General features: G+C 44.9%; 1 protein-coding gene across 4 annotated transcripts in view; it reads left to right on the top strand.

Annotated features, from left to right (window-relative positions):
- The window catches only part of SLC9A3 (solute carrier family 9 member A3), an 81,628-nt gene that overhangs the window by 40,643 nt on the left and 26,161 nt on the right, over nucleotides 1–14,824 (top strand). For all 4 annotated transcript variants that reach the window (XM_075921557.1, XM_075921556.1, XM_006113051.4 and 1 more), the window contains 6 exons: nucleotides 3,407–3,567; nucleotides 7,089–7,167; nucleotides 8,774–8,951; nucleotides 9,520–9,740; nucleotides 13,842–14,044; nucleotides 14,617–14,706. In XM_075921557.1, coding sequence (XP_075777672.1) covers nucleotides 3,407–3,567; nucleotides 7,089–7,167; nucleotides 8,774–8,951; nucleotides 9,520–9,740; nucleotides 13,842–14,044; nucleotides 14,617–14,706 — 932 coding nt within the window. The remainder of the gene's footprint in view (nucleotides 1–3,406; nucleotides 3,568–7,088; nucleotides 7,168–8,773; nucleotides 8,952–9,519; nucleotides 9,741–13,841; nucleotides 14,045–14,616; nucleotides 14,707–14,824) is intronic.

The raw sequence follows: 14,824 nt of genomic DNA, 5'->3' as shown, positions 1-14,824 counted from the left end.
TTTGTGCAAATCTCTCACTGACAGCAATGGGAATTCCACTGTGGACTGAGGGTAGGTTGTATAGTCATAAATGTTTTCCACAAACCTTAAATCACAGTTTAAAAAAAAGGGACTCAGCTCTTTCTGTTAAATAGGTTTGATTCCTACAGCCTGCAACAGCGTATGCATCACAGTCAACTGTAAATAATTGGGTCTGATTGCTTAAAACGTTTACAGTGAGGCTGCACTAAGCAATATATAATGCACTGTATGCACTATATACTTGATAGGATGATGTATTATGTATAGCCATATACTATTTGATTCTTTTTCAGTTCTAATCTCAATTATGGAAAAGGCCACAGAAGCTTATCCCTGATTCAGATTAAGTCACTCGCAAATTAGAGATAAGTGGGACAGGAAAAGCTTACATGATACAAGCTAACCAGAGGATTAAACCCAATAGCCATATACTGATACATAAGAATAGAGTGAAGACTGGATATGGAACCTACTGAGAAACCCAGCTCTCCCATTCCAGCTTCTGGGGGAGGGAGGGAACTGGATTCTTATTAGTTCTTGAAGCCAGGTTTGGGGATTTTACCTCTCATGTCATTCTCTGGAGAGTAGTTTCCGGGGGGTATTTTGGGGTTATTTTTTGTTTGTGTTTACTTCACATTTTATTATTGAGGTGAACAAAAATAAAAGTTTAATATCACTGAATGTGCGGATGTGTATCCATTGAAGAGCAACATCAGATGAACTCTAGCTCCTTTGATAGATGACACTAATAACTGATTAATTCTGATCTAGTTCCCAGTACGTGAGCAGTTCCTTTGAACCGGATTACCTAGATTTCCATTTAAATGAGTAGAAATACCTGTTAAATATCATTCAGTGTCCTTAGTTAGAAGTTGTATAGTTTGCGGAAGAAGAGTATAGAAGAAGGCAAGAAGATCAAAACAATAATAATGAAAAGTACTTTTGGAAGAAACATAACTTAAATGTTACACTAAATGCTCCCCACCAACCTTCCACACTCACAAGGGAAAACCGGAAAACCAATCCCAAGTCATGCTGACTGTTCTCGCCCCGAGTCATAAAACTATCACTCACACCCTTTGCTAGTTCTGGTTGAACTACATGGACAGTGAATTCCCACTTTTATGAATTCCAGTTATGATGTCCAGCAGTGTAGACAAGGTCTTCATTTCCAGGTGACTTCCACGGTGAAAATTGTTCTACAGTTCTTTAGTGACAATGCATTGAATTGGAACATATGGGTTGGAGGTTCGGTAGCCTAAGTAAAACTCAGGTTTAGCAATCCTACCTCGCTTGACACTATTTTGTAATAGTTGTGATGTGCCCTAATCATCCCATCAGTATTTACTCACTAGCTTTTGCAAGTTCTTAAAGAATGTAGCTGTGATCATAATTGGTAACATATAAAAAAGATAAGAGATGTAGGTGAGCCAATCCATTTTGAAGGCATTTGTCTTAAGTGCTATGATATCCATAGTTATTGCCATTGAACTATCTCTTTCTTAAACACAGCAAAGAGAGCAAGAATGTTACAGGATCTTTATATGGAGTCAGGTGCAGAGGCTGTTTCAGAATTTTCTGCCAGGCCTGAAAATATTTTGCCACTGATGCCACCCTGCTACCCAACCACTCAATCCCTCCCTCAAAAAAAACCCGATTCTAATCCCCCACACTCACCGCCGCTCTGTGTAAATATGAATGAAGATGACTCTTGCCATATTAAAATAGAGTAACTATGTGCTTCTGAAAGCCAGGAATGTCTCTATTCCCATCATCCTTATCAGCTTTACATAAAGTTATATTAGCTTGCTTGTTGGGGATTGAATGGAGAGATGGTTTCTACTCCTCTTCCACCTTATTGGCTGCTGCCAAATGGGGATAAATGTTGCTGGTACTGTACCCACCCACCAATTTGGGGTCCTACTGCTGGATGAATCTTTCCATGCATTTTGTAACAAACATTTGAAAGTCAGTTCCTCCTTCACATAGCTGCCAATGCCTGAATATTCTGGGCTTTACAAGTTACCTCCATGCATACCCCCCTAGAAGGAGCGAGCCTATGAGTCTGGATGAAAAGTGCCTGCACAGCTATGCTACACACAATGCCATGTCAAAGTCATAGCTCTTCAGTGTTCACTCCCAAACCAATATGTCAATTCTGTCCCCCTCACCTCCAAGCAAATAACTGCTGATGCACATGTACACCAATTAATAAGCTATGGTCTTCTGTACTTTGCCGTCTAGTAAACCGATTCTGGGCTCTGCTCTGATTCTCCCACAGGAATTTTGCACTCCCTGCAGTTAATACTCCCCAGATTCCAATTAATTAATGCCTCTGCCCATTTGTACAACTTCTCTGGAGTTGCAGGGTTCTGGGATATGCCAAGAGACTCTTAGCGGGAATATCAGCTTTCTCTGCTCCTCTGTCTTCTTCCTCCCTCTTTGAGGACAAATACTTCTGGCCACACTTTTTTCCTGCTCTTTTCCCACCATCTGCAAAAAGTAGTTGGCTCTGCCTCTTCATACTCTGCTTCTCCCTTCCCTCCTGAAAAAGAAGCGCACTTCATGGGGCTCCTCTGGTCCCTGTCCACCTCCTTAACTCTTACGGAAGGATCAGGGCTGCTCTGCCCCTATTGTCCTTCCTGCTCCACAGCAAAGGAGTTCTGGGCAACATTTCTAGTCTCTCAAGGCAAGCAGGCCATTTGGCTTTTTAAACAGCATGAGTCATCAAACACAACAGAACAGGGGCTTGAAGCCCTGCATGTCTGAAGTGTTAGTGATGCCATCAGTACAACTCTGATCTCACAACTTGACAAGTACGTGGAGGAGGAAATTATTTTTAAGTATTTCAATTTTAAAATGCATTTAAATGTCATTTCTAAGGGTTTCCAATATTTTGGTGACCTTCCAATATGAGAGACTTACTTCACGGTTTCCTGTCCAGCGGGTACACTCAGAGCCTATCTGCTTGCAGAGCAGACAGTGTTTCTTCAGCATGAAATTAAATTGTTTTTATAGAAGGACTAAATGAAGTTAATTTCCTAGGAGAGAACAAAAACATTAAAATAAATGTAGCATTAGTCTGATATCATAATCAATTTTCTTGAGGGTGCCCAAGCGTGCTCTGCTTACTCACACAAAATTCACTTTTGCTTCTATGGGAGTTTTGTCTGAAAAGGAGTTCAGAAAAGTGCTTTAATGGCAAATCCTGCACTTAATTACATAGATGCAACTCCCTTGAGTTGATTCTAAGTAAGTGAGAGCAGAATTTGGCCTGTAATGTAAAGAATGTGCTATTAATTTAGGGCTGATTGCTTCAGGACCATAAGGAGATCCATCTTGCTGGTGGTGTTACATATATAAGCTTTTTGCTTTGTTTCCATAGGCCATCTCAACATTGGGCTGCTAGACTTTCTTTTGTTTGGCAGTCTGATAGCGGCGGTCGACCCTGTGGCAGTCTTGGCTGTGTTTGAAGAAGTTCATGTCAATGAAGTTCTGTTTATCATCGTTTTTGGAGAATCTCTGCTCAATGATGCTGTAACTGTGGTAAGAGGATTTCATATCCAAGAGTCACCTCAATTCTGGAGGATTTATATATGGAGCTAATATATTCACCATGGAATAAAATAGCATGTTGTCTGTGGCTATCTGCTCATATGTCAGCACACAAGTTCTACTAGCCTAGCTTGTCTTCCTTGTTTGCAGACATTTTGTTGCAAGTATTTATTGCCCGAATATAAAGTGGTCACATAATATGTTGCTATTCCCTGATTGGATAGGTATAACTCTTAAAACTAGGTTTCTGATGCAAATTCTTTATTTGCCATTTATAGATATGACTACCATGATTTACTAAAATTATTTCCAGAGTCTTAGGGATATTCTCTGACAGCTCTTTGAGGTGTCATTTGTCCAACTTTGTGTGTTGGTGTTTTGTTTTGTTTTGTTTTCCCTTCCCTCCAGATCCTAACTGGTCTGGGAACGGGGAAGTGGCAGGGGCCCACTTAGTGGGCTGGATCCAGCCCACCGAGGCCCTTTTGCCCACCCCTGTTCTAAACACTTTCTTAGTTGCTTGTTCCTGTCATCTTCTCTTTTCTAACTTCCATCACTATTTATGTGATGGCTTTTATGGTTACTACTGAAAATGTTGCTTCTCAGTGGCATTCATTTATCACAGATGACAACAGTTGCAGTGCTAGCAGCTCTTCTGATTTTATTGTGAGTCTTTCAGCATGGGGGTGTGGTTTTTGTTGTGTGTGGTGTCGTGGTTTTTTTGTTTTGTTTTTTTTTAAAGCCCCAGCTTTGAGAATACCAACTGTTCCAACATCAGAACCTCCCATTTCATTTTTAAATAAGTGTCTAGACTTGATGGTTTAAGGGGAATGTCTTAAAATGTGACCCCAGTAAATCATAAAGACGTAGACATCAAAATGCAAATAAAAGGAACCTAAAATGCATTGTTTTTAAAAACTGACTATTTTTTAATATTTGGGGATGGCAATTGGGTATCTATATCTCTGAGGACTACAATGTAGAGCAGTAAGGGTATGTCTACACTACAAAGTTAATTCGAACTAACAGACGTTAGTTCGAATGAACTTTGATAGGCGCTACACTAGCGCTCCGCTAGTTCGAACTTAATTTGAACTAGCGGAGCACTTAGTTCGAACTAGGTAAACCTCATTTCACGAGGACTAACGCCTAGTTCGAACTTACTAGTTCGAATTAAGGGCTGTGTAGCCCCTTAATTTGAACTAGTGGGAGGCTAGCCCTCCTCAGCTTTCCTTGGTGGCCACTCTGGGCACCACCAGGGAAACTCGTCGGCCCCTCTCCCGGCCCCGGACCCCTTAAAAGGGCATGGGCTGGCTACGGTGCCTGTGCCAGGTGCAAGCCTGCCAGCACCCAGCCAGCAGACCCTGCACCTGGCACGCTATGAGCCAGCCACCCGATGCCCCCCAGCCCTCTGCCTCTTCCCGGGACCAGGCTGGCGGCTCCTGGGAGCCTGGCCAGGACCGCAAGAGGCGGGCACCCGCCTGGTCTAGTGCAGACATTGTGGACCTCATCTACGAACTCCGCACTAGGCACAAGAAAGTGGCCATCTAGGGCAGGAGAGCTGCCAGCCTGGCCACCCAGGAGCAGGTTTGCATGAAAATCAAGGTGGTCCACTGAGACCCCCGACCCTGAGCCCTGAGCTTACAATGGCCGTACTGGGTCAGACCAAAGGTCCATCTAGCCCAGTAGCCTGTCTGCCGACAGTGGCCAACCCTAGGGACCCTGGAGGGGATTGACCGAAGACAGTGACCAAGCCATTTGTCTCGTGCCATCCATCTCCAGCCTTCCACAAACTTTGGGCAGGGACACCACTCCTACCCCCTGGCTAATAGCACTCCATGGACCCAACCTCCATGAATTGATCTCACTTCTCTTTAAACTCTGTTCTAGTTCTAGCCTTCACAGCCTCCTGCAGCAAGGAGTTCCACAGGTTGACTCTTTGCTTTGTGAAGAAGAACTTTCTCTTATTAGTTTGAAGCCTGCTACCCATTCCTTTCCTTTGGTGTCCTCTAGTCCTTCTATTATGGGAACTAATGGAGAACTTTTCTTTATGCACCCTCTCCACCCCACTCATGCTTTTATAGACCTCTATCATATCCCCCCTCTGTCTCCTCTTCTCTAAGCTGAAAAGTCCCAGTCTCTGTAGCCTCTCTTCACATGGGACCTGTTCCAAACCCCTGATCATTTTAGTTGCCCTCCCCTCTCCCAGCCTCTCTCTTCCCCTCTCCCACTTCTTTTTCCCAGTCTCCCCCAGTTTTGTTCAATAAAGAGAGATTCTATTTTTGACCACACGTGTCCTTTATTTTGTACATCAGGAAGGGGGGCTAGGGAAGGGTAAGTGGAAGGAGGTGAGGGAGGAATGGGGTACGAGCCCCCGATGGGGAGGACTGGGCTGGCTCTGCGGGCTTCTCGGGGTGGAAGTTCTCCTGCAGCCCCCCGATTGACCCCTCTCCCCAGATGGCAGCCTGCGGCAAGTGCAGCCGGTCTGATGGCCGAGTGCTGTGATGTTCCGCGTGCGGGCACTCAGGGCACTCCAAGCCAGGACTGCTTTGCAAGTGGGGAACCCTGAGAACTGTCTGTCCGGGGTGGGGGTTGGGTCCCTTTAAGCACAGCCCTCGGCTAGCCTGAGACAGCAGCTCCACGCTCTAAGTCCTCATCTGATGCCCTGCCGGCACTGCTTCCGGCCATCCTTAACCTCGGCTCAGGGTCCACTCTGTGTGGACATGCTAGTTCGAATTAGCTAAACACTAATTCGAACTAGTTTTTAAGTCTAGCTGCGCTAAGTTAGTTCGAATTAGCGCTGTAGTGTAGACATACCCTAAGAGACTTATAATCCAACCTAGCTAGTTTAAATTATTTCTGTAACATCTCATCACTAGCCCTGTTCCTGTAGTAATTAAAAATAATTCTCCAAATATTGTCCTCAATTTCCAAAGCACAGTGTTTAATTTTTGTCTGGAGACCCATTTGGTGTTTGCCAAAGTAGAATTCTCTGCTTTGCTCCAGCCTACATTTTAATTAAATAAACGGTATTCTGAAGAGCTGAACTGATGATCAAATTATTTTGCTATTAATTTCTCAGAGATATATTGTTGGATGCACCAAACCTAAAATATTTATTTTTTAATCACACTAAAATCCCTGGCCCAAATCACCCTCTGTGCTCGAATGATAATTATAATCCATTAAATGGCAGACTTTATCATGATTAAAAGACTTTAAAAACTTCTCTTAAGTACTGAGCTGCTACACTGATAGGCTCTATGGAAGACCTTTGGATACATAGCTAGACAAAAGAGTCCAGTCTTCAGATAGCTATATTGTACAGATTTCATACTGATCATATTTTGGCCTCTTGTTGTTTGATTACGTATTCTCCAGTTGTCTGCTTCATAATAAATGGATTTTTTTATCTCAGTCTAACAATGTCAGGATTTCCCAGCCTCATACATGTGGTGATTTGGATTGGCTCGATTCAGGGAACAATTGCTAAGAGAAGCTACTTTGTCTTTTAGGTGCTGTACAATGTGTTTGACTCTTTCGTTGCAATGGGAGCTGATAACGTGACTGGGGTAGACTGCGTAAAAGGCATTGGTGCGTAGAATTTAATTATATGTTACATCATTGATAAAAGTCTGCAGGACTGTAACAATAAATCATCGTAACCCTGGCACATTATGGCTTTTTCAGAACCTTTTCCTTCCATCTCTCACCCTGTGGTTCTGTGGCACACCCTGGAAGAAGGAACCCTGTGACCCCCCTGAACGGAAGTTATGAGTGTTGGGTTTGGCCTCTGAAATCTAGGCACTGATTAGATTAGAATCAGTGAAGACTACCTGACCTGAAAACTAGGGTTATTTTCTTTAGTAGGAGGGCTATTTATATATACACACACCCCATCTGTTTTAAATAATCAGGATTGGACAACGGTTGCCAATCAATGTTGTCTACGATGTTGCCGTTCTTTCTCATTCTAAGCATAGGGAAACACTGTATCTTTGTGTTAATGGTGACCCAAGTACAGTAGACTTCCGATAATCCGGCACCCTTGGGACCCAGGTGGTGCCGGATTATCAGAAATGCCTGACTATCAGGAGGTACTCTGGCAGGGGCAGGTCTCGTCGGAGGGGAAGCGGGGGAGGGGGCGGGGGTGTGCCAAACCCTCCCTCCTGCTGCAGGGAGGCAAAGCCTGTGAGCAGCGGAAGGGGAGAGGCGGCGAGAGGCAGGCAGCTGCATTCAGGATGTTCTAATCAGTTACACTTACTCCGGCTGGATCCACAGCTGACAGGCTGTCAATCTACCTTTCCTCTCTACTGCCTGGAGGGGGGAGGGGGTGAGGCGGTGGGAACGGGTAGATCCGCAGGTGACAGGCTGCTGCTGAAACTCACAAGAGATCATCCCTAACCCCCTCCAGGCAGTAGAGAGGAAAGGTAGATTGACAGCCTGTCGGCTGTGGATCCAGCCGGAGTAAGTGTAACTGATTAGAACGTCCTGAATGCGGCTGCCTGCCTCTTGCCGCCTCTCCCCTTCCGCCGCTCGCAGGCTTTGCCTCCCTCCAGTAGGAGGGAGAGTTTGGCACACCCTCTCCCCCTCCCCTGCCGACCCCTACCTTCCCTTGCCCCCCCTCCTCCAGGCAGTAGAGAGGAAAGGTAGATTGACAGCCTGTCGGCTGTGGATCCAGCCGCAGTTAATCAATTACACTAACAACTTGAAGCAGCTGCTGGAGCACTTCCGGGTTGCAGTTGGTGCCAGACCATCAGGCGTACCGGACCACTGGATGCCGGACTACCGGAGTTTTACTGTATATCACTTTGTATGTGGTTTGAGGAAAATTTGTCTTTTACAGAATAACGGGAAAATTTGTTTGCTCAAAATTCCAGGAATTTGTCACATCTTACTGTACTGCCCTCTGACAATAAATGACCTTGTTTCCCTGAAAACAGTGAGAATGCCAAATACATATAAAGCACTCAAAAGTAGTAAAAATGTGGTTAGTGGGCTTTTTTTTTTTTTGCCAGTTAGCTGAATTAAGTCTCAGAAAGATAGGGTTCTAGCATCATCCCCCAAGATCATTAACCATTTGATAGGAAGGCCAGTAATAGTTAAGCCACTTACATGGTGTAGATTTTTTTTTTGTTTTTTTCTTTTTTTTTTTTTTTTGGTAAGAAATCAGTATAATTTACCTTTGTCCTTGTTTCAGTGTCTTTCTTTGTGGTGAGCCTGGGTGGAACATTTGTTGGCATTGTCTTTGCGTTCCTACTGTCGCTGGTCACTCGCTTCACCAAGCATGTCAGAATCATTGAACCTGGATTTGTGTTTGTGATCTCATACCTCTCCTACCTCACAGCAGAGATGCTTTCTCTCTCTGCCATCCTGGCGTAAGTCTTGTGTTTTATTGTTTTCCCTGGCAATGCTGGAGATGGAATGTGGTGTTTAAAATCAGTGAAATGTTAGATTTAAAACAGAGGGAAATTAGAGAATACCACAAGAGGAAAACTAAAGATTTGTTCTTAAAACCATGAGAGCATAAATAAGCAATGGGTTACAGCTCTAAAATACCATTGCCAATCAGCCAAGAGCACATGAAGTGAGATGCGCAATGATTGCACACAACAGTACATGTGAGCTGTGAGCTGCCTCTGTATCCAGTCAGTGCTGCTACACGTTCATTTGGCACACACCATAAATTTTAGGTGTGCAAATGCAATGAGCAAAACTACCCTACCTCAGGAAACTGTCTTGGTTACAACAGTCTTGAGGACCAGTGAAATGATGGAGGGCCACTCATGCAGCCCGTTCACTAATCTAGGTTGTCCATCACTGCTCGACAGTATTAATTTAGATGCATTTATTTATTTCAAGAATTCTTATAAATTACTGATTAGAATGATTTTGTCTGTATGTGGCAACTATTATAACTCAAATAAATGATGAACTTCTTTTCAGGATAACTTTCTGTGGTGTCTGCTGCCAAAAATACGTCAAGGCTAATATTTGTGAGCAGTCTTCTACCACTGTGAGGTACACCATGAAAATGTTGGCAAGTGGCGCTGAGACTATTATATTCATGTTCCTGGGGATTTCAGCTGTAAATCCAGCCATCTGGACTTGGAACACAGCTTTTATACTATTGACTTTGGTCTTCATCTCAGTGTACAGAGTTATTGGTAAGAAAAACTGTCATTCGATTTTTGCAGGGTTGACAGAAAACATATTTGCATGCTATGTGGGATCATGGCACTTAGAGAATAGTACTTTTTGGCATGCGCTCATAGATTTTAGTAATCTCCAGTGACATTGTTAATCCTCCTGGTTGGTAGGGGAATAGGTTATTTAATAAGTATCATCGTTGGCTAGACAGTTTTAATCAGATGTGTGGGAAATGACACCTGAGTCACTCAAAGTCTAATTTGCTGGCACTAGTAAATCTCTACATCAGATGGACTTTATGCTAGAGCTTCTCCCAAAACAAAAGGCTGGCGCTTTTTCTCAATCATCTCTTTAGCCCTCTTCTGTTAGCCCTTTTACTTCCATAATAGATTACATTAAGCAAATGTCTCAAGCTTGAAGCCAAGCATAACATGGTGTTGTAAAAACTGTACACAATTATAGCTCCTATCCAATTGTGTACGGTACAAGTGGTTTCTAATGACTGGTGAGAGAGGAGAAGCAGCACTATTGCACCCATTCAGCATACTGCAAAGCTACCAGGATTAGCTGTCGTTTTATTGGCACGAGATAAATGATTCACTTTCAAATAGGCCAAATTGTGATTAATAATGTGCTAGGGTGTAGCTTCTGTTCAAGTCTGCACTATTTAATCCATTGTTCTGGTAAGTGGCAAAAAAGACAGCTATGTAAAAGGATAAAGTCCTCTGAAGTGGAATGTGCACGTTCACATACACTGACACCCAGGAAAGAAACATAACCTGGCTCAGGTAGGCTTCAAACACCTGAAATGAATGAAAATACAAATAAAATCCTACAGCCAGATGGCTGCTCCATTTTAGTTGGAGCGTTCTGATACGTGAGTGGGGAGGGACTAACTTTATGTCTTTCCAGACAGCATTCTGCTTAGCAAATGGATACAGTTCAATTAACTACCTCTCCTAGCAGCCATCAGGATTTGTGTGCCACTTCAGTGAACTGTTGTATCTTTGGCTGTCAGTGTTTTTGAGGTAATCCTGGGTGACTAATGCAGTTGCTGCTTTGGTGGAATAGACACAGGGTCTTTCAGTAAGAGTCATCATCAAGAGCTAAAATAACATTTAAAAAAAATCAACAATGACAATAAGAGTCAGTGAAATAAATAATGAAACTGGACAGATGATTAAAAACAGCGGGGATCTGGTGATATCGGGCCTTACATAATTACAGCTCATGTTCTCCTGGAGGAACTGCAGTGGTGACCTGAATTTCTTAACAAAGATCCCTCCCACCAGTAGGGGTAGGTCACAATCTGCACCCCTGAGTGGAGGGACTATCCCAGGGAGAAATGCACAGAAGGGGAGGGACGCCTTCTTTTGCCGGCCTACCACAGAAGGGAGCACACAGTTGGGTTGCACTGTTTGTGGGATGATGCAGCAGTCACTTTCTCTACACAGCTGGAAGCTCCATGAGGCTGAGGGATACACCTCTCCCTGGACCCCAATCTAGAGTGCTGATGTAATACCACAATTTAGCCCCTCCCCCCCCCAAAGCACATGGGTACACAGTCAAAAAATCTGCAGGATAAAATGTTAATGGTATCACAGTGCCTCCCCGAATATACACCGTTATAACATCACTGTCTTCTTGCAAGTAACAGAGGAAAATATCATTAGTCATTTCTTACTGCTCTGTTCTGCTCTATTCTTCCTCTGTTACATTTCAGATAGCACTGCCTAGGAGGCCAGCCCGACTAAATAATAGCAGTGCATTGCGTTCCCATGAAGGGGTGTGAAATAAGGTCCTTACGGACTGTGGCAGTAGAGAGAGTCAGAGGGTATGTCTACACTACAAAGTTAGTTCGAACTAACGGACGTTAGTTCGAACTAACTTTAATAGGCGCTACACTAGCGCTCCGCTAGTTCGAATTTGAATCGAACTAGCGGAGCGCTTAGTTCGAACTAGGAAAACCTCATTTTACGAGGACTAACGCCTAGTTCGAACTAGCTAGTTCGAACTAAGGGCTGTGTAGCCCTTTAGTTCGAACTAGTGGGAGGCTAGCCCTCCCCAGGTTTCCCTGGTGGCCACTCTGGCCAACACCAGGGAAACTCTATGCCCCCCTCCCGGCCCCGGACCCCTTAAAGGGGCACGGGCTGGCTACGGTGCCCGTGCCAGGTGCAAGCCTGCCAGCACCCAGCTAGCAGACCCTGCACCTGGCACGGCACAGAGCCACCCACCCGATGCCCCCCAGCCCACCCCCTCTTGCCGGGACCAGGCTGGCGGCTCCCGGGAGCTTGCCCTGGACCGCAAGAGGCGGGCACCTTCCTGGGCTAGTGCGGACATCGTGGACCTCGTCCACGATCTCCTCACTAGGCACAGGAAAGTGGCCGTCTAGGGCAGGAGAGCTGCCAGCCTGGCCACCCAGGACCAGGTGTGCATGAAAATCAAGGGGGTCCACTGAGACCCCCGACCCTGAGCCCTGAGCTTACAATGGCCGTACTGGGTCAGACCAAAGGTCCATCTAGCCCAGTAGCCTGTCTGCCAACAGCGGCCAACCCTAGGGACCCTGGAGGGGATGGACCGAAGACAATGACCAAGCCATTTGTCTCGTGCCATCCCTCTCCAGCCTTCCACAAACTTTGGGCAGGGACACCACTCCTACCCTCTGGCTAATAGGACTCCATGGACCCAACCTCCATCACTTTATCTCACTTCCCTTTAAACTCTGTTCTAGTTGTAGCCTTCACAGCCTCCTGCAGCAAGGAGTTCCACAGGTTAACTATTTGCTTTGTCAAGAACAACAACTTTCTCTTACTAGTTTCAAGCCTGCTACCCATTCCTTTCCTTTGGTGTCCTCTAGTCCTTCTTTATGGGAACTAATGAAGAGCTTTTCTGTATGCACCCTCTCCACCCAACTCCTGCTTTTAGAGCCCTCTATCCTGTCCCCCCTCCGTCTCCTCTTTTCTAAGCTGAGAAGTCCCAGTCTCTGTAGCCTCTCTTCATATGGGACCTGTTCCCAACCCCTGATCATGTTAGTTGCCCTCCCCTCTCCCAGCCTTTCTCTTCCCCTCTCCCACCTCCTTTTCCCAGTCTCCCCCAGTTTTTTTTCAATAAAGACAGAGTCAATGTTGGAAGAAACGTTATCTTTATTTTGTACATCAATAAGAAGGGGGGCTAAGGAAGGGTAAGTGGAAGGAGGTGAGGGAGGAATGGGGTACGAGCCCCCGATGGGGAGGACTGGGCTGGCTCTGCGGGCTTCTGGGGGTGGAAGCTCTCCTGCAGCCCCCCAATTACTCCCTCTCCGCAGATGGCAGCCTGCGGCAAGTGCAGCCGGGCTGATGGCCGAGTGGTGTGATGTGCCCAGTGTGGGCACTCAGGGCACTCCAAGCCAGAACTTCTTTGCAAGCGGGGCACCCCTTAGAACTGTGTGTCCGGGGTGGGGGTCGGGACCCTTTAAGCGCAGCCCTCGGCTAGCCTGAGACAGCATCTCCATGCTCTAAGTCCTCCTTTTATGCCCTGCCGGCACTGCTTCCGGCCATCCTTAAGCCCTGTTCAGAGTCCACTCAATGTGGACTTACTAGTTCGAACTAGCAAAACGCTAGTTCGAACTAGTTTTTAGTTCTAGATGCGTTAGTTCGAACTAGCTTAGTTCGAATTAACTAATTCGAACTAAGTTAGTTCGAACTAGCGCTGTAGTGTAGACGTACCCAGAGATATGGGGTTAAAATCTTGGTCCCACAGAAGTTAGTGAGATTTTCAGTGGTTATGGGAGAGAGTACCAGAGTGCAGGCCAAAGCCAGGAAGTCTACACAGCAACGAAACAACCCTGCAGCCTGAACCCTGTGAGCCTGAGCCAGCTGCAGGTCTTCCTTTCCTGTGCAGAAATGAAAGGGGATAGCACTCCTGAATTAATCCTTCTGTGCAGCATTCTGAGCAGGGATGCTGATTGCTGGAGAGAGCTGCATCCATTTCCTCTGTTTGGAAGTGAGGGGGAAGATCGCAGGGATGTAGGACCTTAGAATGTACCGAAAGGAAGAGTAATAAATGTAACAGTTTTTAAAGGAAGGTAGTTAATCCATTCCTATTACACCTGCGTGAGCCTGTGGCCTTTGTTCGTATAGGTGTCGTGTTACAGACATGGGTTCTAAACCACTACAGAGTGGTCCAGCTGGAAATAATAGACCAAGTGGTCATGTCGTATGGTGGACTCCGGGGAGCAGTTGCTTTTGCTCTAGTTGCACTTCTGGACGAGAAAAAAGTGAAAGAGAAAAATCTATTTGTCAGCACAACTATCATCGTTGTGTTTTTCACCGTTATATTCCAGGTAATTCAATTACTTGATTCCACGTCGTAAAAAGAGAAGGGGGTCCAAAAGGTATTGAGATGCCCCTCCGTTTAAAGCAGGCGAGAGGGACTGAGCCGAAAACATAATTGGCCTTGTAATTTTAGTAATGAAGGATCCCATTTTATGTTGTCACGTGGCACCACACGGGACAAAACACAATTTGCTGTGTGCTAAAAAATGTTCAGCCTCAAACACGGCATATTAATAGAGCTCAGTTTAATATGTGAGCAGGTATCCTTCTCATCAGTTGAGTAACGAAGGGAAGCAGTTTTTTACTGGTCATTACGAATATTAAACAGCTTTGCCATAGGTACACTGACACATGCTTTTAAAGGGTCTTAAAAGGGATAGAAAAAAACAATTCTTTATGAAGTCACCATTTTGGGATAAATAAATCAATATTTACATAAGTGAAGCTAAACTGATGGATACCAGCCGAGGGTCTGGCTCAGATTTATAATTTTCTTAGCATGTCAGAATTTCACAACAGATTGAGGGTGTATTTATAGTCTTCTGAGATTTTTTTAAGTGTTTGTTTTCTTCTTATCTAGGGTTTGACGATCAAGCCTTTGGTACAGTGGTTAAAAGTAAAGAGAAGTGAGCACAGAGAGCCCAAACTGAATGAGAAACTACATGGCAGAGTAAGATTGAAACTGCACTATGCACTATCGTGGGGGGTTGGGATTTGATAGAAATGACTGGGGCTGATCAAAAACCGTAAAGAAACTTTGTGGAATGATTTCCCCTTTTGATGAAAAC

This window comes from Pelodiscus sinensis, chromosome 2 (genome assembly GCF_049634645.1).
Source record: "Pelodiscus sinensis isolate JC-2024 chromosome 2, ASM4963464v1, whole genome shotgun sequence".
In the NCBI taxonomy this organism is placed as follows: domain Eukaryota; kingdom Metazoa; phylum Chordata; order Testudines; family Trionychidae; genus Pelodiscus; species Pelodiscus sinensis.
This window is presented reverse-complemented; position numbering and strand designations above follow the sequence as displayed.